The sequence below is a fragment of the Cornus florida genome, unplaced genomic scaffold (genome assembly GCF_030987335.1).
Source record: "Cornus florida cultivar Cherokee Brave unplaced genomic scaffold, ASM3098733v1 CherokeeBrave_3.0.0_Hap2_Chr01, whole genome shotgun sequence".
In the NCBI taxonomy this organism is placed as follows: Eukaryota; Viridiplantae; Streptophyta; class Magnoliopsida; order Cornales; family Cornaceae; genus Cornus; species Cornus florida.
In genome coordinates, this window is record NW_026775571.1 from 111,091,259 (window position 1) to 111,119,191 (window position 27,933).

Sequence of the window (27,933 nt, forward strand, 5' to 3'; positions counted from 1 at the left end):
CAGAGTGAATCAAAAAAGCGTGGGCAAGACCCGATACCAGCTGATGAACAATTTATTATGTTCATTAAAAGGGTAAGAAATATAAATTTTTAAATTGTTTTTACCATTACAATATCTATAATATTGTAGTACTGTAATTTAAAACTTTGTAATTTAAGATAATATTTAATTTAAAACTTCTATAATAGTCCACTTTTCTTCTTTCCGCTCTTCCTCTCTTCCTATTTTCTTTCTTAATGCTCTTCCTCTCTTCCTATTTTCTTTCCACACAGAGTGACCGAACAAAAGAGTTGGCAACAGCGGAAACTGGCTCAAAGACGCAAGCTTTAACTAAATAGGCCTGCCCGAGCATCAAGAATATAGGCCTAAAAAGTGTGACTAAAAATGACTAGCCAACAGTTGTAAAGTTGCAAACCAATTTGCTGTTCCTGCAATCAATGTCAAGCAATGCATCAATTTATGAGGAATGCTGTTTCTCAACTCTAGGCATCTTAACTAATTGGCTCCTTGCATTCAGCTACATCTTTTTTTCCCCCTTAATGAACAATCACCAAGTGTTGCATCTGCTAAATGTCACCAAGGGTTACAATTACTCCACAATATGAGTGTTTGTTTTCACAATAATTATTTGAAGACAAAAATTGTAATAATTAAAAGAATATTTAATGAATTAGATGTGGAATATTGTTCGCCACCTTAGAAGTAACACTATAAGAAAATTGAACAAAACTTTCATACACTTCTGATCACTTTGGAAACTCCTGATGTCTTCTTCACTTCGTTCTCTTAATGACCCTGTGAGTAAGATCTACGAGTGCGCGCCTTGATTTTCGAACATCCTCATCATCGGTCTCAGGAAGCGAATCAATTGCAGATGAAGCAAGGTTGGCGTGCTTTGTGGCCAATTCTCTCGTTCTCTGTATTCCACGACTCTTTCCAAGGTAGTCAAGAGCCTATATTTCCCAGTTATAGGTCAGTTTTCATTGATTAAATTTAACAGGATGATTTACGATGATCTTGTAGAAGATTGCATGGCAAAAAAACATAGTTTCATGACTAGGTCCCATTAATGATCTCAAATGGAAAATCAAGTTTCCGCACATGCAAATATGAGACTAAATCACCTGCCTACTCAGCTTTCAATAAGGAAACAAACTTGGATAAACAATACAAATCACTGTTGATTCGAGTGTGCTTTTGTGCGGACTTCTACATCTTGAAGCACATGAACGGCTCAACACTTGATTTTAGTCCCATGGAAAATTCCATGGAATCAATTGTCAGGATATGTTTTCTGCATCTACGTACAAGTAGACATTTCAGTAGCTCATTACATTTCAAATCCTACCCCTTAGGAAGGGAAAAAAAATTAAAAAATTATCCGACTAGATTTGATAGGCACTGGGAGCAAATCAGAAGTCAGAACTAATAAATGAATTCGGCTAATATGACAATTTCATTATTTCCTGGACACTAGACAGGCTAATATGGTAATAATTCAATATTTATTTAAATTGCATGGGCATGATTTAGTGATCCTGCTAAGAAGGTGGACTTGGGTTGAAGGCATTCATTCTGTAAATCAACCCAAAATCTAAGAAAGAAAACTAATTAATAAATAAATAAAACAAAAATCTTGAAATGAGAGTGAACTAGAATCAGATTCACATCCAAGCCTAGTAGAAATGGGAAGTCTCCTAAATCACTTCCTATGGACTCATTGAGAATGCTTCTGATTTATTTCATGGCCGATTCTTTCAAAGGGGGATGAAGGCCTTCAAAATACTATAATATTACACCAGTACACTGCTGAAATTGATTTATGTCAAAACGAACAGAAGCTGACATAGGAATAAAAAAATTAAATAAATAAACAAGTTGAACTTTCAGAAATAAAAAAAGATATCAAAATTTGCTAAATTTTGTCAAATTTTAAAACCCTTACAACTGAACTAATGTTAAAGCCCTTTCTCCTGGCAATCTATAATCAGATGGATAAATCCAAACTTACCATATTTTAATGAAATCTTGGGTCAACTTTTAAATATTTTTATATACACAAGATGTAACATCATCCAATTTTAGCAGGCATGCAATGTAAGAAAGTCAAGTGCTCAAGCACACATGGATTTGAAGGGAGATTCACATAAAGTACAATATGTGAACTGAACATAGAACTTACAAGATCCACATCCGCTGGGCTGTCAAATCCCCGGTCAACAATTGCACGCAACTGAGGGAACTCCTCTATGGCAAATAATATCGGAGCCGTTACGATTCCCTAAAAATAATTCAATTTTCTCAATATGTAATAATGAAAAACCAGGAGTATTCATCATTTAAACAGGCTATCTATGCAGGCTATCAATAAAAAGGAACCTAACCATGATTAAAAGATGCAATCATATGTAGAAGTGTTGAACTTGACAACAGAAAAATAGGTGCATGAGGAAATCGAAGTGTTGAACATAACACAGATAAAATAGGTGCATGAGGAAATTTTAGTGTTGAACATGACAACAGAAAAAACAGGAGCATGAGGAAATCTATGGGCAAGAGAAACTTGAAAGGATTACTTCGATAGTTAAGTCAAAAGATACTACTCATAGCATAACATCATAAGGTCTCTTTGAACACCAATAAATAATTATTATCAAATATGAAACAAAAACTTATAATGAATACAGCAATAAGCAAAATACGCATTCACGGGCACATTTTAGAAGGCATGAAAAACAGGCATGATCCTATATACCCAACTAATGTCAACAGTCTCATCTGAGCATCTTTCACATGATAAAGATAGAGTTGCTGTATGAAATTTTTAATATTTGTCAAATCCTATTTCAGGGGTTGTTCTATGTTCACACACACACACACACACACACACACACATATAGAAAGAACTTCCTTAATAAAAGTTGCCTGGATGAATTAAATTGTAGATTCATGTAAAAGGGAAACTTAATCGAGAAGTTTCCAGACAAGGCATATAGTCCATCCTTTTTTACTTTGAGACAACTAAGATTAAAATTATAATACAACAATAATACAAAGAGGAAAAGAAGAATTACATGGCGGATGTCAGATAAAGAACCCTTTCCAAGGGAAGCTGATGTGCCTGTGAAATCAAGAACATCGTCTATTAATTGAAATGCCAGTCCCTGTGAGAGAGAGAAGGAAGACCAGTCACTCTATAGACAAATATAAAGGTTAAAGACAAATATATAGCTCAATGCAAATTCACTCATACGACAAAATGCTGGAATCACCGTCTTATAGAGTATAATATTAGCAAATAAAAATTATTCCTAGTTTATTTAGGTAGCTTTTTTCAGATGTATATGTAAAAGACCAAGAACCATTCAGCTTATCTTATTATTGAGCATAAAATAGATAAGAGGCACAGATATCTGATAATTCATTAGGAAACTAAATTTAACTTCTCATCAATCTATCAAATGTCTGTAAGGTGGATGCAGCTCACAACCCAAAAAATTCTACATTCCAAGCTTGATCTCTATAATAAGCAACAGAGAAGATACATTGGAGGGATTTACGGACCAGATTTTTGCCATACTCATAAGCCAACATTGATACTTCTGCAGTTTGCCCAGCTAGAAGGGCAATTGCTTTGCAGCTGTTTGAAATCAATGATGCAGTCTTGTAATATGTCTTTTGCAAATAATATTCCATGCTGCAATCATAAACAATTGGTCTCAGATACCTTACTGCAAGAATGGCCTTGAAATGCAAGCCAAATCATCATAAAATAACAATTAATGAACCAACAGAAAAGATATTCAGAAAATATAAACATGACAGTGCTGGAGATGCCTCATGGGTCGCCTAGACAACTGCAAGCACTCATTTGCATACACTGTACCTGTATAGAATTTTTTGTTCCTTTATGTACTAGAAGTTTATTAAAAATTAAGCTTTTCATGCAATTTGTGCAGAGAACATCAATTAAATTATTCCACAAAATTTGAGTTTTCTTTTTTCCTTTCAAATTTCTGAATTGTTACTTGAATTTTGGCATCTTGAAAACTCTAGGAAACCTAGGGATTGCTTGGTTTGTAACTTTGAAAACAGTTCTCAAGAATTCAGAGAACAAAAAAAGTTTTCAGAGAACAATAAAAGACAATTCTCTGAAAACAGGCCTTTTTATAACTGAGTTTTCAGAAAACTGAACCAAACTGAGTTTTTTGTATAGTTTTCTGTTTTCAGTTCTTAGAGTTACAAACAAAGCAGGCCCCTAGTTTATTGAAATTTCTAACCAATTCTGCCACCCAGTCAACTGCAAACATTCATTTTCTTAAGCTATAGCCTCTTACCGAAGTAAAATAGGATTCATATGATACATGTATAGGAATTTTTTGTTCCTTTATTTATTAGTAGTTTATAACACACTGTTTTTTACTCAATTTTCTTTTTCCTCTGCTTTTCAAGCAAATCGCAATTTTCTTTTTCCTATTTTGTTGCCTATTAAATTTTGAATTGTTGCAGAAATTTTGACAGCCTAAGAACTCCAGGAAGCCCACTTCCCTGAAATTTAACCAATTCTCCCAACCTTTATCCAAAATAATAACAGGTTAATAAAGAATTTACATTGTTCAGATCCTCAACAATTGTCCCAACATTTCTTTTACTTTACTCAAATGTTATGTTTGAAATTTTGATTCACAATATTATCATAGGCCTTTAGTTATATAGCTGACTCCATCAGAACAGTATTATCTTTGAAGGCCTATTTGGCATAGGAACCTCAGGAAGATTACATGGAGATCAATCTAGTAACCATAGACTTAAAAGGAATCTTCCCAAGAATGTTTACTTTTACAGAAAATTTCAAAAGTTCTACAAATGAAATTCAAGGCTTATAATGTTTCTATGTTAGAGTGGTTAGTTATGAAAAGTAACTTTGTGCTTTCAGAATTCTATAAGGCCTACAAATTGGCCTCTTTGTTAAAAAACGAGGGACATATGACATGGGTAAAAAATATAATTATTTGACACTTCCATCTTTCCCTCCCTCCCCCCATTCTTACATTCTCCCTTTTCTCCCTCTCCTCCTATAAACCAGATAGATGTTTGGAAGACCACCCTCCCTCCTGTCTCTTGACTCTCTTCCTCTCGCTCTTCCACTCCTTTCTCTCTTTGCATGCTCTAATAAAAAAATTATTTGTCCACCGCATGTTTGAAATAAATTATAGGTCAATAATTTCAAAACAGTTTGAACTACTCAACCCTAACTATATCCTAATATCACCAAGTTGAGATTCAAACTAAGTCCCATAACTAACTTATAACTGGGAAAAAAAAAATCAACAAGCCAATGCAAAAAGTTGAGGTAATTAGCAGGATACGTCCATCAGATCGAAACTGGCAGTAATACCACAATCATGTGTAGCAACTGTGACTAGTTGCCCACAACAAAATATAGAAACAAATGGTCTTTTGAGTCAACCAAATCGTCATCTTGTATGTGTTATGAGTTTCTGGACGCTATCCCAATTTTATGAATAAGCAAATATGAGCAAAAATGTCTTTCATGTTAATATTTTTTTTTTTTGGAAAAAAAAAAAAAAAAAAAAATTATTATTATTTTTTTTTTTGATAAGTAAAATATTTGTATATATTCTGCACCTTAGAGGGATCGAACCATAGACCTCTAGTTGAATTGGCTAAAGACTTAGCCATCTTTACTGGGCTGCTCCTTGTATTATTATTAACAGCTAGGTGGGTTGATTTCGAGGATTGAGCTGTTTTAGGCTCAATCTATAAATATTTGTGCGTACATGGATTGTGCCATTTATGTCTTCCCTAAATAATATTTTACATATAAAAGAAGAAAATCAAAATGAATATTCCATTGAATGTTCTAATAGTTGAATGTACACATTTTCATGCTAAATTTCAAATAAATATTACATTTTCCCTTTAGAACTTTCCACATTCATACCGCCACAGGACATAACTTAGTCATTGAAATTTATTTAAATTTTCCATATAATATATTAAAAGAAATTTGTCTGATAAATAAAAAAATTCCATAGTTCCCAAAATTGCAAAAGATAATCAATCAATATTTCTTTTACCACGATATCAACATTAAATGCCGAGCAAGCACTTACTTCCGTCTCACTTACTTTCACTCTCCTTGAGACTACTGTTCCCATCAAAATTTATCACCAAACCTGGTCTATGCCAAAGGTTAAGAAGAAATTCTATTTTTATTTTATAACTCAAGAGTTAAGAAGAAACTGATGCAACCTAAAGGACCATACCTAAATGAATCTTCAAAACCAACAAAAGGATTACATGGCACCAAGGGATAAATATAGTAGTTCTGAGTCCTTTGAAAGGTCTGAAAGGGATACTTCGACAGTTTTGATTGTCATTTTAGAAAGATTTACTCGTTTCTTGACCGACCTACCATTAAGGTTCAAGTTATTTATTTCTTGAACAACCTTATTTCTAGAATTTAAGGTGCTTCTATAAACAGAAATTAAGATTTACTTGGTTACTACCATGAGTTTGATATCTCTTTCTTCCTTCCTTCCTTCCTGCCTATGATGATTTGATGTGCTTTGAACACAAAATCTAAATCATCGAGGAAATTTTCATTCATCTCTTTCCTTATTTTTCTTCCTCAATTCCAATAAAAGGAGCCATCTTATTTCTAATACCAAGCCATACCAAAAGTTCAAAAAAAAAAAAAGTAATGTTGTTTTAGCGGGTCATATGCACAAAAATAAAAATGAAACATTTCAACAGAGAAAAATATTTAAGATGCCATATTCAAATCCTTTAACTAGCTAAAAAAGATTTCATACCAATAAAACATTACAATTAGTTCCAAAAAGTTTTGGCAATTATAAGAACATGGAACCACGTAAATAATCACAAGAGGATCACTCAATAACCATGGAAACATTTGAAAATTTCAATAAAGTTGATTAGTTGGAAAAAAAAAAGAGGAGAAATATTTTAGGACATATATTACATTAGAGCCCTGACATTTTCCAAGCCCCTGCCTTTAGGATAAAAACACCTTACATATTAGGTATTATGCTTATTGTTTCTCACTTCTTCTTTTTTTCTTTTTTGCAACATAAAATAATAAGAAAATAGCATTTGGCATCTTTAGCAATGAACTTGGTTGTGGACAGTACCCAAAATGAAATTTAGACGGTCAACACTGTAATCTTCACGTGGACTATCCTAACCATGGCGTTACATAGGGTGAGACATATTTTTTTATGCTACTCCTTCAAACATTTCATAGAATTACTTGTTTATCCTGGTTCAGCATTTTGTGGATTATTCCACTCAATGTCAATGTTATTCTATTTTCATGATACCATTTTTTTTTAAAGATTGTTTTCATGATACCGTTGTATGCAAGTAAAGGATACTTGCAGGCCCATTTTTGAGGCAGTTAGGAAAAAATAAAGAATGATGGTCACAAATGACAACCATCTAATTAATTAATATTCATTTGCAACACTCAAATGACAATGGAGCATTGGCATTAGCAGATGGTGTCTCCAACTCCCATATTGCCAAGCTACTTGTATCATCTGGGAAGTATCTAAAAATCTATACAATTAACTCAAAGGCCTCAGAAGAGGAAAAAGATAGTAAGAACAGAGCCGAAGTCAAATAGCCTTTTCACTGGAAATTGTTCTGTGATTTCCCATGGCAATTTGGATGTCTAATCTAACAAATAATGGAACAAGAAGCACATAGAAGATATGGAGCATCTTACCTACAACGTTGTGCAGATGTACTAGTCATTTGCATGGTTTCACCTGTAACAAGATGCTCTACAACTGTTGCTAGTAATGATACAACCTGCAGAAGAACAGTAATGTTGCAGACAGTTAACTATTAATATTTATGTAAAATGCAAGTTGTGAATAATCTTTTAAACCAGTTTCTTAAAGGCCACTCCCAACCCCAAAAAAGAATAATATTGATAAAAAATATAAAGTGGCATACGAAATTAAAGACAACCTAGACTTAATGCTGCAAGCGTATGGATGGTGAAGGAACAGATTTGAGATGTACTTGGTCATAGTAGTACCATTACCATGGAAATTCATGTCACTCTAGCTGCAAAGCACATACTTATTGAAATAGACCTTCTGCTGCCAGTTGTATCATGTACAACCAAAGGTACAAAACAGGAAGTGCAATAGAAACATGCCCTACCATAGATAATACAGTAGGTTACCAAAACATGGTGTCGTGTAAAAGAAAATATTACATGTGAGATTTTGGGCTAAAATCTAGATATTCACTCTGTAAGGCAATGCAAATACAGAAGAAGCTGGTGAATCAAAGATTGCAACTGTACACCCTAAAAATAAAAGAAAAGAATTATTACAAACCTCTGTGTTCTTTAAAGATGCAAGTGCCACACAAGCTCTAGAAAGCAGGAAATCTCCAGCCAATACGGATAACTGCATTATGACAAAGAAGAAAAACCTTAGGCCACAAAATTTTCATGATTTGGTTTATCATAAACCTTAATACATAGTACAAGTTATTTTAATTAAAGAAATAAGGAAGCTGAAATAATTAAGAACTCTCTAAGATATAACATTAAATGTCTTCAACAATACCAGCCTATGCAGTCTAACACAGCACATTTTGGGTTGGAGGGGGTATAATAGAGGTAAAAAACTCATTAAGGCCCAGCAAAGTGTATCTCAACTATCAAGGTATCAAACAATTAAAACTGTGATAATTGTAAGAAGAAGTACAAAAAACTGACAGTCAATTTTTGCCATGAAGGAGACCTAACATTCTAGGTGAAGCCCACCAAAGGAAACAACCCCTCCTGACAGGTAAATTATGTGTTTTGATTATTGTAAGAAAGTATCTTGTATGTAAAATTACATTGAGTGCCAATTAGTGGTATTATTTGTCATTTGATTCTAAGCATTTATGTGATTTTTTTTTTTTTTAAAAAAAAAAAAGAAAGATAAATTTTTGCCGTATAGTAAGAAATCCCATAACAAAATTTAAACACCTGTTAAAAAAATAAATAAATAGGAAAAAAAAAACTATATTGTATCACTGGAATTTTATCTTCTAAAATCGCAGATCAATGGAACATGAAATGTACAATCAATCAAAGAATTTCTAATGCAGGGGATGTCAATTTTTAGGATTTAACGAATCTTGTGATAACAAATAGACACCCTAAGAAACCTTAGAAAAAACTCAGACAAACAAACGAGTACAGATTCAATAAACATTATTCATAAGCCAATGAACCAAGATAATAAGAATATATATGTATGATACCTTATTCCCCATGACAGCGTTTAGTGAACCAATGCCGCGTCTTGTATCTGCATCATCCAATACATCATCATGAAGAAGGCTAGCCACCTAAGACAAAGCAGCAGAAAATTAGTCTTGAAGCATTAAAAAAAATGTCTCAACTTCAAATGAGGAACTGTGTACTAAATGAGTTTAAGCATCGGTGAAAAAGGGAGAAGGTCCCTTTCTATCAGTAGAATTCATTAAATGTGACAAAAGGGGAGACAAACAAGTACATGAAGTACAAAAGAGAACAAAACATAGAAAGTGCTAAATCCATAATGAATGGGAGTGGGTGCTAATATTCAAACGTAACCCTATTATATTAGCAAGGGCATTTCATTTCTACAAGCTGACCATATCACAAAGGTGTTCCATGCATGTCAATTTGCTAATTGCCAACAATTCCACTCACATGAGTAGTACTTGTGCTGTTGTGCATAACCTTCAAACTTTAAGCACCATATGGGAGAACTGCGTTTACATTTTAGGGTAAATTGGTTCAAAGCAGATTAGAAACTAATACAAGAGAGTTTGGAACAGAACTAGGGCCTTTACTTGCTGCTTAGCAGTTAAAATCATGATCATTTTTTAATCCAGTGAGTCAGCGTTTTGATGACCAAAAAGAGAGGGAAAAAAATAAAAATAAAAATAAAAATAAAAAAGAAGAAGAAGAAGAAGAAGAATATTGTTCAAGACTAAGAGACAAATATGAAAAATGAAGACACAGGCAAGAAATTAATCAGTTTCATCAAAGTAAGTTTTGAAGCTGCATTCAGACTTGAACCCTGATTATGTCACCCTCGCATCAACACTAATTTCAACTCAATTAAAATCTATGAGGATCCCAAGAACACAAGAAATAAAGAACTTCTTCACTGCTATGGTGGCATAAACTTTTTACTTCTTCATTCTCTGGTAGATGTAAAACACTAACCATAATTGACCATACTGCTACTGCAATAGCCAATCACTAAAACAGAACTTAATTGCTAAAATACTACTACTATTGACAAGAGAATGAACTAAGCACATCACAACCCCTATCATTTTATTCATGTGCAAATACCATATCAAGTAAATCCAATTCGCCCACTATCATTGACATGCATTCATTGTCTATTCCTTACTTCGAACAATTCAACCTTGCAGAAAATACAAGGGTCCCCACAATAAAAGAGTGCAAACTTCAATTTAATTATATAATTGTGCATCATTTATATTCAGAACTTAGGGATTAAGATGTTTCTTATTCAATAATTTGTAGTTTAATTGTTAATCAGAATTATATGAATCGAGTTTCTAAATTGTAAAACACATAGGAAAATTGAGTAGGAAGCTCATGGCTTGAGCAAATTCCTATAGGAAAACCATTTTCCTAGTGGTTCTCAATAGTTATGATGAGTTTGAGGACTCCTATTTAGTTGCAGAGAACTCACAACTGTGAATCATTGGCCCTATATGATTGTTTCAACACCTTCTCATGCCTAAGTCTAATGGGAGATATCATGATTATGTTAACAGGTTGTTGGATAACTGGAGCAGGAGGACTGGAAAGAAAAAGATGGGCCACGCCCATGCCCTTCTTAATATATTTGTACATCACATTAAGATGTTGCATTTCTCCCTAAATCAATCCAGGAGGTAATAACTTTTATGGGCCAAAAGAGATGCACTTTCTTTCCCAATCTCCTCCATTTCTGTTCTTTTCTCTCATCATTGAATAAACCAAACTATGGAGGAAGTTGCAAAGTAGCTAAGAGGTTTGACGTCTGACTGTTACTGTAGCTTTGCTTTGACTTAGCTTTTCTTCTTTAATTAGTATGAGCAAAGCTGATATTAACTTGCTTACTGTTTTTCCTCGTCAAATGGTGCTAATTTCAAGGATTTTCAAACCTGGATTGATTAACATGATTTCTTTCTATAGTTCTCATTTTAAGATTCCCTCCTTGAAACACTACTTTAGCCATAACCTTCAAGACTCGGAATCATCTCCTGCCTTTGCGGGACTAACAATTTCACAATACAGCAAGAGGAAGACCAAGTAGAACGACAGGATCAGATAAAAATATGAACTCGCATGCAATAATTGACTAGCTTTCCTAAAGCATTCCCTCTTGAACATCCAATTAAGCACTATCCTATAATACTCCCTTGAGCCATGCAGAATTTACTAAACAAGGACAAGTGGAGGATGTGGGATCCATCCTATAAAATAAGTGGCAATACTAAAATTTACTTTCAAATGCAAGAATTGTGAATATGACTCAACAGCATGCACTAAAGGGAACAAAAATCCAGGTAAAACTGACATGGATCATCTCTGTAATCTCAGCAATACACTGCTGCCTTGTACGTAATTCTGTTGATAAAGTGTCAACAACCCCATCAGGAGCTGGCCCAGGAATATGTACATTCAAAGCTGTTGCCATCAACAATAGAACCTGCACAGAAAATCTGTCATATGGTAATCATAACAGGTAGGACGGGTATTGGATAGAGTAAATACAGTAACATTTCCTGTAATAAAATAAAATGTAAAAAGTTAGCATCCATCATTAACCCAGACCACAAATACAAAGGATATGATGGAAATAGGGTCAAAATTAATTGGATACAAATCCTAAACATTCTATTAGACAAATAAAGACATAACCAAAAGCGTACAAGAGTTTTTTTTTGTGCGTGCGTGTGTGTGTCCTTGCAACCATGAACCATCTCAGTAAACAATTCTTCTTTCAATGAGATATACACCATGGCATAAAGGACCATATATAACTTAAAATAACCAGTTTGAATGTCAATCCACAAATATTGTTCTTCATGTGACCTTATATCACAGTGAAGTAACAAAGGATTCATTTTTCATTACACCTTCAGGAAAGTTGGAAAGAAACTGTTGATCCCTAAGGAAGACACACCAAATTTATACTGTTCTAAACTAGGGAAGCAAGTTAATGCATCCTTAAAAATAATAATAGCAATTTTCATGGTTGAAACCTTTGAATCAGCATTGATAAATCTTACCGTAGGTCGAAACCTCTTCCCTTCCACCCCCATCTTGAAGAAGTACTCGGCAGCTGAAGCAAGTTTTGGGACCTGTATGAAATTAAATCCCAGAATTATCATAAATGGTCATATACAGTATTCTCCCTACCAAGCATTCATGCTCCATAATAAATTCCTTTGACGATCAGAAGAAAAGGAAAAATGACTTTCAGATACCTCAGCAACTACCATTGCCCGCAATCTATTGGCAAGAATTGATAGTTCATCGGCAACAAGGGAAAATGGGTCCAGATGCTCCTGAAAAGAAAAGGAAAACAAAAGAACAGATGTAGGAAAAGAAATAAAATCAGATATCTCTGTGATGAGGATAAAGTGAGAAAATATTTTTAAATAACAATAAGAAAAAATAAAAAAAATAAACAAATAAAAGTGATCCTATTTAGAACTACAGGTCCCAGTTCTGTAAGCAATAGTAGACAGTGAGGAAGTTAAACTGGCAGCAGAAGAGCAAACAGGGTTAATAAGAGGACACAGTTAACATTAAACTTGAACCATTTTACTTTTTTCCCCGGAAGTTAAAGCAAACACACAGACCCATTACCCACAACATGCCCCTAATGGGGCTCAAACTCTCAACCTTCCCTTTGGAGAGGAGAGATCATTCCATCCAGGCTAGAGGCCCGGTGGTTTTTTACTTTTGTCTTCCATCCATGAAGATACACTATCCCATACATAAATTACTCTTTGAGAAGCTAATCGCATGATACGATTACTGGATTCGGCCTTTGAATGAAAATAGTTGAAAAATGTCATACATATTTAGCTCTTGTTTCAGAATTTAATCAGCCTTGTAATGAATCCTGAAATATTTTATAACAGATTGGTCAAAAGGATTTGCCATGCAGGTCCCAGATAGAGCTTTATTGCATCAAGAATCTCAAAAGTTATTTCGCACCAATATTCAACTCCATTAAACATGGTATAATTGCTTGGATTATATGAGGCAAGTGTAACAATCCTCAAGCACAAAAGGAGTTAAGCGAGAATCCAAGTTCTCCTCTGCAGTTTCACCAGCAACCGAGTAACCAACAGAACCTTATAAAAGAAATGGAACTTGAAAAACAATCACATACAATGAACAGAAAAAACACAGAATTTCTTTGCCTCGTGAGACAGTTATGACTTTGTTCAATTATTCTAAGAAAGAACCAAGTACAGCACCTGAAATTTTTTGGCAACCAAAACATAAAGATGGTAAGTTACAATTTTACCTCGTCAATGGCGCTACTCTGGTTATAAATTTGATGCCCAACACCATGAAAGGCACGTGAATCCCATGAATAAGTTTCTCTGCAACCCAAAACCTACTAATCACCAGAAACAAAAACAAGTATACTGTATAAACTATCACAGCAATACAAGAAATTGAACTCATTAATTTGAATTGTATGCAAAAGACAGAACTAACAGCAGTAATTAAGCCTATGTCAATGAAAAAAAATGGAATAAAATAAATCGAGAAGGGTGCTTTCTCTTAAAGGCAAAGGCAAATTTATAAAGAAAAGAACAGGAAGATTGGAGGTACACAAAATATACATTTCTTTCTACAAATATAACACAACAAATTTAAGGATATAAGTATATAACAAATGCTTGAAGTGATTTGCTATTCCAAGAAACCAAAAGCAGACACCCATAAGAACTTCCTAGCACAAGGTATAAGGTTTTAGAAATATTTCTTCCAATATTAGCACAGGATTCCAAACCAGTGTTGATTAGCCCCTGGTGGAAAACCCAGGATCAATCTTCCCATTCTCAAAGACACCAAGCATTGGAAAGTGACCTACTGTCCCATTCTGCTTACACAAGGTAAGATGATCCAAAATCACTCAAATTTAGTTTAGGAACTGATTTCATTATAACTTTGCAGTGCATGAGAAGATAAGAGCCAAAGGTAAGAGCGACTCCAGAGGTGGCCAAATGTACATTCCCAACTTGGAAAGACAAAAAACAGAAAAGTGGTGGTGGGTGGGTGTTCTTGCTCACCACTCCCAAAATCATTCCCTTACTGACATCAGAGGATCCCCCCCAGTTCCTCCTAGCCCTGATCATTCTCTAAGAATTTAAAAACTTGTTTTAACTCCCAATTATCATCAGGCCTTCCAAATCAAAAACTCGAAAGCTTTCTCCACTTCTATCCACAAATTTAGCTTTCTAACTAACCACAATACAAAGAAGAAGTAAAAAAGGGAGGGGGGTTTTCTCACTCGGCATTATAATGTGATCCAAGAAGGACTTCACAAGGATACTCCCAAAATCATTCCTTCACCAACGTCAGAGGATTCCCCAAGTTCCTCCTAGCCCTTTAATCATTCTCCTATAATTTAAAAATGTGCTTTAACTCCCGATTATCAGAAGGCCTTCCAAATCTAAAACTCCAAAGCATTCTCCGCTTCAAGCACTTCTATCCACAAATTTAGCTTTCTAACCACCCACAATGTTGTGCAAGTCCATATGCAAATCCAAAGTCAGGCGTTCCCGCACCAAAACTTGCCCAGAAACATCCAATGACATCCCTCGGTATGCACAGAAAATCCTATCATCTTTGTCCACTTCTTCTTGAACAAGAAGTAAGATAACCCCAACAGAACAATAACCATCCTTGTCTGTGCCAGATTAGAACACCCCTATTGAATGCTGACAAGCCTTCTCAATTTCTCCAATTTTTGGCCAAAATAAATGTCACTTCCAATAACAATACAGTATGCCACTTGGTGACTGTTTGCCACATCTTATTGAAAGCCTATAATTACTTACAGAAAAGAGATTATAAATCCTATAACACAGAGGAGCAAAAAGAAAAAAAATGGTCATTTCGTTCAACTTTATTAATTATAGGATCTCCTTTTGCTAAGCTTGCTTCCAATAAGCAGCCTTTACTTGCTTACTATATAAGTGTTTTTTTATGTGATTGTAGGGAACTGATAACCTGTGACACAGGCAGTTAAGACCAAATGTCATATGATTAGAGTAAGCTTAATTGGTTCACTTATTTGTAGTGTAATAATATGTTCTTGTCCATTTTCCACATACAAATTTGTTTTGTCAAAAATTAGGGCTCCCAAAAGATTGATTATAAACACGTAACAAAAAGGAAAATTTACTATGTAGATACATATATATATGGATACATACACACCCGAACGTACATAGAGATATACGGCAAGCAATCCCTGAAATACAACTAAGTTGAACAGTTGAGTTGACAATTACAATGATATATACGTGTTATTTTGTTTCTTACAATTTTCTCAGCAACCAAACAGACGGCTATTAAACATCATAATCATAATATAGCATAAAATCAGAAGATACGATTCTCTACGAGTTTTACCTTTCCGGTGGAATGTATCCGAGAGTGGAAGTTATTGGAATGGACCAATTGCTGATCACGAGGAAATGAGAGAAGCCATCGGCAGCGGCTCAAGCTGGTTCTCGAAAACCGAGAAAGTCCTCTAGAAAATAACATCTCCTGTGAAGAAGAAAATATGTCTATAGAATGCGAGGTGGTGAGAGAGGGAGTGAGATTTGTAGAGAGAGAGAGAGAGAGAGGGGAACGGGGGAGGGGAGGGGCGGTCAAAGACGAAACCCTGGGTTTGAGGAGAGAGAAGACTAGAGCTTAGTTATATGTTAACCGACTTTTCATTATTATGCACCAAAAGGAAAACGACGATGCCAAATCTAGTTTTTTACTACAGTACATTTACTACCATTCGAGTTGGGTTGACCCGTTACTTTGATAATACAACTACATGGATTTGTCTAATTCGGGTTAAGTCGTGGATCCATCTCTATATTTGGTAATTCAATTTTTTCATATGCGCTAAATTTGCTGATTCAAAAAATTATATATATTGGCAAATTTAGATTTGTTTTGTGTTTTTTTGTTTGGGCTTACGTACTGTAGCATTTTTTTGGGTAAGGGTGTACAAAAATTAGATCAAACGGAAAATTCAAATCAGACCCGACAATTTGGTTTGGTTTGCTAATGGTTTGATCACGGTTCTAAATTTGTAAAATTGTAAAAATAAGGTTTGGTCACGGTTTTGAACCCGACAATTTGGTTTGGTTTGCTAATGGTTTGGTTTGGTCACGATTCTAAATTTGTAAAATTGTAAAAATACAATTTGGTCACAGTTTGATGTCTTTTAGAACCGAATTAGACCGAACCAAAACGTTATATTATATATATATATATATATATATATATATATATTAAATTATACACAATATATAATATTATATAATCCTACAATTCAAATCACTTCGCAATTATCAATTTTATGGTTCACTCTTAATTATATTAGGTCTTATTAATTTATTAAATGATTTTTTTTAGTGACTGATTGTGGCTGATTATATGTTATTGAATTAATAATTCTAAATATATTAGATTATTAGCAATTTTGAATTTATTCACTTTATTTTTAAAAGTGATAAAGAATAATGAATTGAAAGTTCTGAATATATTAATAAGTGAAATTGGGAAAGTCTGATAATATATATATATAAATAAATAAAAGGGGAAAGTTATTGGTTAATATCTACCTTCCCAAGATCCCATCTTTTTTCAATGACTCAACAACTTAGTTCACGCGTTTTCAACTTTCTTCACTTAATTGTCAAATTCTTGACCTAATTTCGTCCGATGAACGACTAGTCGCCCAGCCAAATCTTGAATGGTTAATGTTCAAACTTCGAACCCACGAGGCATAATCCAGTTGATCCACAATTGTCCACGCAGCCATACTAATATGTTCATCACTTAGTATAATATGTTCATATGGTTCAAAAATGTAAAAATAGAAATTATTAAATAAATATATATAATAATTAAAATTATTATTTATTTACCCAAAATGTATCTAAATATTTGAGATTTGAGGGTTATATTATGGCCCTATGGTACATTAAAAAATAAAAAATGATATTTACACTCCAAAAAATATATATTTAAATCGCTTCCCGAGCTAAATATAAATCTTTCAATCTTTTGTCGTAACACTATACGGACTTGTATTATAACACAATGTCTCCATTAAATAATAATAATAATAATTAAATAAATAAAACATGTAAAATCACAGATTCCAGGCCAAGATATAATTCAAAACCAGGGGCTGTAAAGGATAGCGAAAATTTCCACATTAAAATTATTAGTGAATATTTTTTTTTTTGTACACAAGTAATACACATTACAACAATCCAAATTTATGGGACATATATATAACCGTGTGATTCTGTTCTCATTCATAAACTCTAAGTCAAATTATTGGTTTTGGTGCTTAATTTGAATGACCAATGATTTCAATGCATTCTATTCATTGTTCCGAAGACATAAATTCGTTGTTGAAAAATTTATGTCAATAAAAATTTACGAATTTTTCATAATGAAAAACTGAAAAAAGCAATATAGCTTTTAAATAAGATTTCAAATAAATGAATCTTCTCGAAGGTCTTGGGAGATATGGAGATCCTCTTTAAGCTGTGTATTTAAAAAGAAACTAAATTAAACACGAGGCATAAAAATTCATAAATCCAACAATGTAGGAAAATATATCACAGTATGATGCATTCTTAGAATTTACAATGGCACCAAGGAGCACATCATGTACATAACCACAAAATATAAAAGAGAGATCCCAATGAACTCGTTCGGCCTCTCTTGTGTACTGATCTCCACCTTTTTCTGTGCATCGAATGCACACGAGATTCGATCCCAACATCACATCCTGTCATCTAATACCCCCATGCCTTATCAACTCCTTGAACTCTTCATCTGTGCTCTTAAGCATTAGAGGCAGAGCAATCTTTGCCCCACTCTGCACAACCTCCATGTGCCTAGGCTTTATCCTCTTCTCCAAACTAAAAGCAAAGTACTGTGGAAACTCCTTCAACTCCTCCAACCCACCCTCCATTTCCTTAGCAAAGTACTCAAACTTGGGCTTAAAATTATTCTCAACACTGAAAGTGAACAGCCCTGGACACCTCAACACCATACCAATTGCATCATTTCTCGAAAACCCTAAGCTCACCAAATAGTCCAGCTTAGGAATTAAGGTCTTTTGCACACTAGACACCAACAAGATTGGGTCATGGTAAGCCAAAGCTTCCAGATCCTCAAACCCGAGTCTCCGGAGGTAGAACAAAGCTGGTTTGAGCTGGTCTCTCACACTGGAGATTAACAATCTTGGACACTTGTTGATGACCCTTCTAAAGCTCTGGTCTGGGACTTGTAGGTCATGGGAGAGGAAGTTGAAGACTGGGTTTAGGTCAGTTTTGATTTCAGAGGTTAGGACTTTGGGACACATGCCAAAGATCCTGCCCATGTCCTTCTGGAGGATGCCTTTGGATTGGAGGAAAGAGATGATGGAGTGGATTGAGTGAAGGGTGGCTGTCTGGAGGGATGGGTTTAGGGACAGTGCCCTACCTGAATCAACACCCATTATTTCTAGGCATAGGATCTTTTCTTTGAATTGGATTGAGAGTTTTGTGTGGGTTGATGTGTAAAGTGGGTGCTTTTGGAGGGGGGTTTTGGGTTTTGTTGTTAAATGGCTGTTTGGATACTGGGAATTTGAGGGCTGGGATGATGGTTTCTGGGGAGAGAAGCCCAGGGAAGAATGGTATGCTGCTGCTGCAGGCATGGTGAGAGAGAGATAGGGGAAGGGAGTTGGGCACTTCCTTGCATACTCGGCTCATCATCCTATTATTTTTATCTGTTTCCAGCAATGACACGTGGCAGGCTGCTTTAAATTGATTGGCCCGGAAAGGATTTTGTAGATTGGGTGAGAACTGAGAAGCATTTTTCAGTGTACCTTCTTTAGTGTGACTGGAAATATCACTACACTGTTCTATTAACGTTTACATTGTTTCCTTCCATGGATTCCACTGAGAATTTGTGTGCTCTCTCCTACAGTGCTACATAAAATTTTCGGAATGCATTTTCTATAGAAAATTTTGTCAGCAAAAGTTGTATAGAATTTGTGTCTTGAAATTACAATCGGAGAAAAATTAGTTTAAATTTTAATTTTTTTTAAATACTTATCAAATGAGAATGAGTAATGATAGATGGTCCAAGTAAAAAGGCCGAATTGTAGTCCGAGTCTTACATGGCATAACCATGTCATTCCTTAAATTTGTCTATCGTCGATTCTCTCTCTCATTCTCTGGTTATGAGTTTTCACGATATTCTGCGTGACGCACGATATTCTCTCTCTAGATCTATTGAATCCGACAAGCCAAAACGATTCTCCAACCTTCTTCTCGTTCTCTCATCTCCTGTTCTTCAATTCTTCTAATCGTCTTCTGTCTTCCTCTCTTTGATTTGGCATCACAAACAAATCTAAACAACACAAAATTCTCTACAAGAACTCTCACACTCTAAACAGTAGAATCCACTAAAAAAATCTCACTTCAAACATAAATCAATAAAAAAACAATATTGAAGGTATGAAAATAAAAAATTAGGGCTTATGTGCGAAATCGAAGAAAAAAAGTCATTATCGATTTTGTCTAAAGGTATTATATGTGAGTCCTGTAATCCATGGCCAGTGTGGTGTTAATATTCATTAGGTTCTGTAATCCATAGCAATGGCGGTGCTTAGATTCATTTTTGCTTGGTTGATGTATTTGTTGTTTGTTTTGATTGATTAAAGATAGTCAAATTATTTTGTTTGCTTGAATGAAATAGATCCAGAAACAGAGTTGAGAGAGAATCTAAGAGAGAGAAAAGAGTTTAGAGAAAGGAAGAATCAATGAACCAGAGACAATAGAGAGAAAAACTAAGAATAAGAGAGAGCCGGAGAAAGAGAGAGAGAAGAGAGGTGATAGCGAAGGGAGAGGGGAGTCACAGAAACGAGGAAGAAGATGAGAGAGGAGAGACAAGGTTTCATTGATGATGTGGCAGCCACATCTGATGCCATGTAGGACTCAGACTATAATTCGGCTCTTTTGGTCTAACTACGTATCATTACTCAACGAAGAATGTTACAAAGTTCAAACTCCAAACTCGTAAGATAATCTAGTCGAAACTTGTAAGCAAAGGGGTTTATAGTTAATCACCTTTTAAATTACAATCAAGTCCTATACTTGTTTTGCTAGGAGCGTCTTCTTAACAAGAATAATTACGTAATGGATATCCCCGATTGGCTGAACCAGGTTTAGACTCTTTTAAGAGAGTGTACATGTCAAAACGCTGTCTTAACTCATCTTCAAGCTACATCTAATTTATATATTAAGCTTCGAAACAGATTTAACCTCGCAACATGGTAAATATATCCAGAATATCAATCTTACTACCGAACCAGATTTATAGCTAAGCCCATCAATTGAATGATTCAAACCAAACTCAGGTATTTATAAATGCTTGTCCTGTTTAACAAACTCCAAACCCGAAAAGAATGGAACATAGTGGTACCAAACAGTATACAAACAATATGTAACAGTTATACAATTTAGCAAGCCTTAATATTCAATTTCTAGAATATGACGATTACAAGTCTGCCAGATTTCACAGATATATAACATTTTACAAGAGCCAATAATCAAGATGGCACAATACCAGCACCTGTAAAACAGAGAATGAGAACAATTACTATCTTCAAAGTAATTATCTGTAAAGACAGCAATAACATATTATGCAAAGTAAGTTGAGTCTGAAAAATGATTTAACAGCCATAATATTTCATGAGCGGTGCAAAATTGTTGCAGAAAAAATATTCTCTAACTATGCCATTGCATCAGTTAGAAAACCATTAAAGGGTACTTAATCGAAATAAATATAGTATCATATACTAACCTTCATTTCCTTGCTCTATCGTTTGACCATCTGATCTCCAGACAATATCCTTCAACCCAATTGACAGATTATTGTAGAACTGTGTATTAAAGATGATGTGCAAAAATGAGCTTACAATAAAAATGATAAAAATAAATAAATAAATAAATACACATGCACACAAACACAAACACACAGCGACAACATTAGAAATTTTTATAAGATAGGACAATAATGCTAGGTAAGACCTCTCAAAATAATAATAATAATGGTAGGCGAGAGGTGGCAATAATGGGTCCTGCCTCTGATCTGCCCGGAGAGCCTGCAGGCAGAAGATGTGGAATGACATTTGAACTCTAAAATGTTGAATTGCAGTAGGCTTATAAAAATGACATAGATGAAACGAGATGGGTGAGTTTCTTTCAGAGCAAGATGTAATTTTTTTTACTACGATCACTAACATAATATTTTTGCCTACTTGGTAAAAATTGTTACATTGGAATATATCTTGCAATAGCATGAATTTATGTGGCCAACCCCATCCATATGGGATAAAAGCAAGGATGAATGGATGATAATGATGGTGGTGGTGCTATTCCTGAAATCAAAAGACAGCCAACTGGTAGACAACACATGCACTGAATGGCTACCTTGGAGTGCTTATTATATTACTGCTGCATCGGATCAAAGAGTCATCGACTCATTGGTACAAATATTATGGAAAAAAGAATAAATAAATTAAGACTAGCACAAAAAAGGTTTAACTAAACGCCACCTCTGAAATAGTTTTAAATACAAACCTTGTGAAATTCTAAGGTATCCCCTCCAGACTTGCGAAGCTCAACCATGTAAAGTGAGGGAGCGACTTCAAAAATCTGTGGGAGAAAATTATCATCAGAACCAGCTAAATTGCTCCGAGGAATACACTTGCGAGTTTTCAGTCAACAAGATCCCCTGAAGAAGGTGATTGGAAGAACCATACCTCTGTTGCAACAGATAGATGACCCTTACGCCCAGTTTTCTCCCCTTGCAGCTTCATCTGAGATGAATAACAGAATTGATTTAGTATGCGGAAGAATAGTACTGAACTTGTTCATCAATATTGATCTAATCCACTATTATTATGAGCTTTGCTTAGAAGACCAAGAAAGTACCGGAAGTTATTTGAAATACATCAAACCTAAAACAAAAATATGAAGCCTACGGGTAATGAAATCAGGATGCAGGAAAACACACATTCTTTACATCGGTTCATTTGGTCTAAACACCTACTGAACTCAGAAAACTGCTATTCTGAAAAAACTCGTTCTGTACTGTCATGGAAATAACATAAATAAAACACAATTATAGATAATTAAGGCTGAGAATACAAACACAATGCTTTATTCTACCTTGTAGTTATTTTTCTTTACATCAAAACCCAAAGGCACCGCAGCTTCCTCAATTTTTGAAATAATCTCTTTGGCAGGACATCTAGATGTAAATCTTGTTTCTCGCTTAACAAGCCCCTGCTCAACAAAGGAAATGTCAGCCATGTAAAGCTTCATGTTTAAGCCATAATATCAAACTAGATCATTAGAGGCAACTGCATCATTTAACAATGAGATTGTGAGCAACATTCCTCATAATATAGTAGGACTTTTTGGTCAACAATCATTTCTGACAAATCAACCAAGTTATATTCTAAACAGCTCTGTATTCATCTATCAAATCATTTGAAGTGTTGAAAAATAAGTGCAATGAACAGTTTGAAGATACTTCATGGATCAGGATTGCAAACATCATCCTCATCAACTCATGATGAAACAGAAAATTATATGCATGATACTTTATGTTCCAAATTCAATAATTAAAGCCACAAGATGACATACCATTTGCTTTTCAAAGAGAGATCCAAGGTTCAGACCCATAGATGTAGAGATAAGCTCAAAAGCATTCATAGTGACGGGCATTGCAGGTTGTTCTTCGCGCCTCTCCACAACAAGGTTTCGAGAGTCCTGTACACCAAGAGGAACAGCATTTACAAAGTCATTCTGATGCCTAATTATCTATGCTTATTAAACGGGAAGACAAAAAAAAATGATATTAAGAAGGAGAAAAGAAGATTTCTGAAATAAGATTGCCATAAACAAGATCTTGTTACCTCTGATTCATCAAAAATAGCCTCCACGTCATCGAGACTAACATCTGCCTGTTCAAATTTGGGTGGCTTATATCCTTTCTTAAACCAATCATTCTCGATGACCTCAGCAATTGTAATGCGCTGTTTCATACCAATTTTTTTTATAGAAACTTTATTAGTTTACAATGGATAAAAGAAATTATGGGAGACATAACTCAAGAGGCATTGGGTAATCAAATCTGTTAACAAAAGATACAAAAAATTCCACTTCAAATAACAATACAGTACTACAATCAAAGAGCAACAGAAAAGTTTGCTTACTGTTGAGGGATTAGGGTCCAGGATTCTTTTGATTAGTTTCTTAACACTCGAAGAGAACCATGGAGGGCAAGTGAAGTCAGCCTTGAATATCTACAATCACGTGGAGTCAGGTTTCTAATTTTAAAAAATAAACTAAAGAAGATAATGTCCTTATGCATAGATGTCCATAAGATGATCTTATACAACGCATGGCAAACATGTCACTTGTATTCCAATGGCCACTTAGACATGCAAACCATGATTATTGCACCTCATGCCATAAATGATTTATTTTCCTTTCTTGGTCTTGTCATTCATTTGATTGGTCAATGTGGCACTGGATGTAAATTAAATTGGCACTGACAAATAATGTTCAATCAACATGTTTTAATAGAGTCCTAAAAATAGCATAGAAGATTAAATAATACTCTGAATAAATCACTGATCTCAAAAGAATGGTATGCATTTTCACAAATTTTGAAAATATAAAATAAAATAAAACTACAGGAGGATTTATGACAACAAATAAAGGGTTAGAAGTCACCTTTTTGTACAGTGCCATGAGGTTCGAGTCTTCAAAAGGCAAAAAGCCTGCCATAATGACAAAAAGAATTACGCCACAGGACCACAGATCTGCCTTAGCACCATCGTAACCTTTATTGTTAATAACCTAGAAAATAAAGAGTCAGAGATCTGAATGGTTCAGAGGGGAGAGGATACAATAACCACAAGTTAAAAGCGTACCTCAGGAGCAACATAATTTGGAGTTCCACATGTCGTGTGCAGTAACCCATCTTCCTGAATATAAGTATTCAGAAACTCAATTCCGAGTTCTTTTATGGATGATGAAATGTTTTAAGTTGTGAAAATATAACTATAATCAAGAAATGAAGTAATGAGATGAAGATGGTGGTGGCAACATAAAATGGTCCTGACCGAAAGTTTGCACATCTTCTACTAATAGGATGCAGATAATAATTTAATAATGGAAAAAGTATATTTCCCAAAGCACAGTAAGCTTCACACTCACTCTAACTTGCTGAGGTAGAGCGCTTAATCCAAAGTCTGAAACTTTAAGAACTCCATTTGCATCCAGCAGTAGATTCTCTGGCTGTGAATTACAAACCGTTTGATGGTTTAACTCTGTGTACTGATTTCCTCATCACCGCTCAATCGAAGAAACTTAGAGGGTCAAAAAGAGATAAAAGAACAATAATTTTCTCACCTTCAGATCTCTATGGAAAACGCCTCTGCTGTGGCAATAATCCACTGTATTAATGAGCTGCTGAAAGTACTTTCTTGCTTCATCTTCTTTAAACCTTCCTCTAGTAGACTGGCTCAAAGCAAATATTTTTAAAATGCCACTTTATTAATAGTTGCAAATAACAGGATTGTATTGGAAGCAAATGCAGAATTGAACTAGCATTATCTTACAATTTTGTCAAACAGTTCACCACCAGTAACGAATTCCAAAACAATGTATATTTTTGTCTTGCTAGCCATAACCTACAACCAGAATATCTCAAGTCACTTGAGTAACGTGTGAGGTCATCAAAAAAAGAAACTCGGTGATTGATCTACATAAAAGTATAGCAGATATTAAAGCCTTAGACATAAAAATATAGCAAGCTTTGTACACATGTGAGATAGACCAAATTAGAAGCAATGCCAGAAGTTTATACAAGAGAAATAGGAAATATAGCAAGCTATGGACATGTGAGATAAACCAAATTTGAAGCAATGCCAGAAGTTTATAAGAGAGAAATATGAATTTTGTGTTGGACGAAATTCTAACCTCATACATGCGGATGACATTTGGGTGTCTGATTAGTTTCATGGTAGAAATTTCCCGTTTAATCTGGAATAGCCAAACACGATTATGACATTACCATAAATATTAAGGGGGTAAATGACAGACAGATAAGAAAATGAAGTGTAGATTCAATTAAATATTCCGCAATCCACTTTTCAACTTTTGCACTACAATCTTAAATGAAATGACAATTATAACCCTAAACTTATAAGTAAATAATTATTACTTTTTAAATGATACAACTGCCCTTTTAAATTTCCTTTCCTTATCGCCTCTAATCTTTAATATTTTAGATCTCTTTTGGCACGTAAAAAAAAAAATTTGAATACTCCTCTCCCAATTTAGATGTCACTTTTGGGGAGTAGGAATTTTTTAGAGGACATGTGGGGCATACCTTGTCTCTTTGAAAAGTTATTAATTTGCCCTTCTAAAGAGGACATGTGGGGCATACCTTGTCTCTTTGAAAAGTTACTAATTTGCCTTTCTAAGTTTTGAATATTCAAGTTTGAAATTTTAAACTCCAATGACATATAGGAAAAGATATAAAATATATTGTTCGAAAAAGAAAAATGACAATTATTTTAGGATCGACCGAAAAGGAAAGCATGACATTTTTTTTTGGGATAGAGGTAGTATATTTTTTTTTTCGGGTCAAGATCCAAATAAATAAATAAGGTTATTTTTATTTTCTTTAAAAGAAAAAGTTAACTGGAATGCAAATGGAGAAAAGTGGAGTGCAAATATTGCCTCCCAATATTAATCATAGTATGTCAAAAGGAATAGCCTTGCTATGATGAACATAATAAAAGGGGCAGGAGAAAGAAGACAGAAGATTGAACCGGCAATCACAATAGAGGAAATTTACACGACAATGCTTCAAATGATCAGCCTAAACATTTTATCAATTCAGAAAATCAAAGATGAAAGAAAATCATTGTTCAATCATGAAGTCAAGTTAATTATTGAGGTAAAAGAGCTCAAATAAATGAAACTTATGTTTCAATATTTGCTTATACTTTTAGCAGGAAGTGCCTTAAAGTAAAACAAGAGAACAACTGTTCAGCTCCTTTTTTTGTTTGCTGAAAAGAAGAATAAGACGATTAGAAAGGGAAAGAAAATAGGGAGAGAAAACTGAACATAAGTCAACTACAGAACACTCAACACCAATTATAAATCAACTAAAAAAATTAGGGCTTCGAAATTTTCTGTCTCCTTGGATATATCAGATAAAGTAAAAGGTGCTTTAGGTAATACCATTGAAAAGTCAATCGAAAATGGAATCTAGTAGAATTTCCGTACAAAAGAACTCAATCTAACCCCCCCAAAAAAAAAAATTATGAGCTTTAATCTGATAAAGATCGAATCAAACATAGTGAGAAAAAGTACCTGACCGATCATCTTATGCTTGAGAACTTTTTCTTTATTGAGAATTTTGATAGCGACGTTCTCACCAGTCTCCAAGTTCCGAGCAAACTTCACCTTCGCAAAGCTTCCCTCCCCGAGCGTCCGTCCCAGCTCGTACTTCCCCACACGAGTCCTACTACTTCCGCTTGCGCTAGAAGCCATTTCTCACTCTAAAACCCCCCCTCTCTCTCTCTACAGATGTGTCTTTAACCTTCAAGATCTCTTCTTTTTTGTAAGACTGCCTCACCTTACACTTCAATTCAGATACCATCCATTGTTTCTCTCACTAAAAAGCTCGCGTCTTTATACACATAAAATCGATATCTCTTCTTTTTTTGCAAGACTGCCTTCACCTTAACACTTCAATACAGATGCCATCCATTGTTTCTCTGACTCTCCTCTCTCTCTGTATATATAGATATAAAATCAAGATCTCTTCTTCTTACAAGGCTGCCATACCTGAGACTTTGACACATTCATCTTCCCTTTCTATACACACAGAACACAAAAGATAACAAATACAGAAATCCTAGATGAGAGAGATACCGAAGATGCCAACTATCGACGATAGCACATGGCAATCCATTAATTGCAGTTTATGAGATAAAGCTGATATATATATATATATATGGAATGGATCGATTTGGAAGTCGTACTGCAAAATTATCAGAATTTTCTGATTTACATAGGTTTGGACGAACCCTAGACCAACGAGCGAGGTCGATTCGGATCGAAGAAGTCGTAAATCTTTTTTTTCTGCCTCAAAATTTTGGGGGGTTTTTGTCTCTGAGATTTCAATGTTCGCCTTCTTCACCTTTTATATTTGTTTTGGTACATCTGCAATCCTTTAACTATAAGATGGCACGTGGAAAAGAAGTTAAACTGACGGCTAGGATTGATCCACGTGTTCCTTAAACAAGCCAACGAAAACAAATTTTAATGCTTTAAAATAATTTCCCGGCAAATAAAATAATACTACTGTAATAGATGAGCAAATGAGATTATAGGATTTGGGAAGTTTTTCTTGTTTTATAATTCATCGTCAATATAATATCTATTTTGCTTGCATGAAGTCATGAACTGAACTCCAATAATGGCTTATTTTATGAT

The 27,933-nt window shown here is 34.6% G+C and overlaps 3 protein-coding genes across 7 annotated transcripts; all 3 read right to left on the bottom strand.

Moving 5' to 3' along the window:
* Positions 1–483: 483 nt before the first annotated feature.
* Positions 484–16,041, bottom strand: LOC132313829 (solanesyl diphosphate synthase 3, chloroplastic/mitochondrial). Of its 2 annotated transcripts, none has more exons than XM_059812776.1 (12): positions 15,743–16,041; positions 13,620–13,712; positions 12,565–12,645; positions 12,367–12,438; positions 11,652–11,783; positions 9,322–9,408; positions 8,400–8,471; positions 7,775–7,860; positions 3,565–3,697; positions 3,075–3,164; positions 2,183–2,281; positions 484–953 (listed from the first exon to the last, which is right to left on the bottom strand). In XM_059812776.1, the coding sequence occupies exons 1-12, from the start codon at positions 15,875–15,877 to the stop codon at positions 774–776; spliced, it is 1,260 nt and encodes a 419-aa protein (XP_059668759.1). In that variant the 5' UTR covers positions 15,878–16,041; the 3' UTR covers positions 484–773. The 2 variants fall into 2 exon arrangements, with proteins under 2 accessions (XP_059668759.1, XP_059668763.1); XM_059812780.1 differs by having other exon boundaries at positions 13,620–13,715; positions 15,743–15,879.
* Positions 16,042–17,913: 1,872 nt separating this feature from the next.
* On the bottom strand, positions 17,914–19,105 carry LOC132313841 (transcription termination factor MTEF1, chloroplastic). Its single transcript, XM_059812788.1, has one exon. It carries the CDS (start codon positions 19,050–19,052, stop codon positions 18,144–18,146), a length of 909 nt encoding a protein of 302 aa, XP_059668771.1. The 5' UTR covers positions 19,053–19,105; the 3' UTR covers positions 17,914–18,143.
* A 1,630-nt stretch (positions 19,106–20,735) lies between these two features.
* Positions 20,736–27,630, bottom strand: LOC132313850 (CBL-interacting serine/threonine-protein kinase 23-like). 4 transcript variants are annotated; one of them, XR_009483470.1, is made up of 16 exons: positions 26,806–27,630; positions 25,402–25,464; positions 25,041–25,112; positions 24,832–24,939; positions 24,637–24,717; positions 24,351–24,404; positions 24,151–24,276; positions 23,628–23,717; positions 23,328–23,447; positions 23,056–23,181; positions 22,576–22,692; positions 22,167–22,223; positions 21,985–22,059; positions 21,433–21,506; positions 21,206–21,284; positions 20,736–20,974 (listed from the first exon to the last, which is right to left on the bottom strand). XR_009483470.1 is itself a non-coding variant. In XM_059812792.1 (15 exons), exons 1-15 carry the CDS (start codon positions 26,983–26,985, stop codon positions 20,952–20,954), a joined length of 1,371 nt encoding a protein of 456 aa, XP_059668775.1. In that variant the 5' UTR covers positions 26,986–27,630; the 3' UTR covers positions 20,736–20,951. The 4 variants fall into 4 exon arrangements, 3 of the variants coding, with proteins under 3 accessions (XP_059668775.1, XP_059668785.1, XP_059668780.1); XM_059812792.1 differs by lacking the exon at positions 21,433–21,506; XM_059812802.1 differs by lacking the exons at positions 21,433–21,506; positions 26,806–27,630 and adding an exon at positions 26,436–26,458.
* Positions 27,631–27,933: the final 303 nt, after the last annotated feature.

Excerpts from the sequence above, each read along its gene's own strand:
- LOC132313850 (XM_059812792.1), bottom strand. The coding sequence starts at position 26,985 with ATGGCTTCTAGCGCAAGCGGAAGTAGTAGGACTCGTGTGGGGAAGTAC. Across the intron at positions 25,465-26,805 it reads AGCATAAGATGATCGGTCAG|ATTAAACGGGAAATTTCTAC; the intron begins GTACTTTTTCTC and ends TGGCTATTCCAG. Across the intron at positions 24,718-24,831 it reads TTTTCCATAGAGATCTGAAG|CCAGAGAATCTACTGCTGGA; the intron begins GTGAGAAAATTA and ends TGTAATTCACAG.
- LOC132313841 (XM_059812788.1), bottom strand. The coding sequence starts at position 19,052 with ATGCCTGCAGCAGCAGCATACCATTCTTCCCTGGGCTTCTCTCCCCAG.
- LOC132313829 (XM_059812776.1), bottom strand. The coding sequence starts at position 15,877 with ATGTTATTTTCTAGAGGACTTTCTCGGTTTTCGAGAACCAGCTTGAGC. Across the intron at positions 12,646-13,619 it reads AGAGTAGCGCCATTGACGAG|GAGCATCTGGACCCATTTTC; the intron begins GTAAAATTGTAA and ends TTTTCTTTTCAG. Across the intron at positions 11,784-12,366 it reads GGAAGAGGTTTCGACCTACG|GTTCTATTGTTGATGGCAAC; the intron begins GTAAGATTTATC and ends TTTTCTGTGCAG.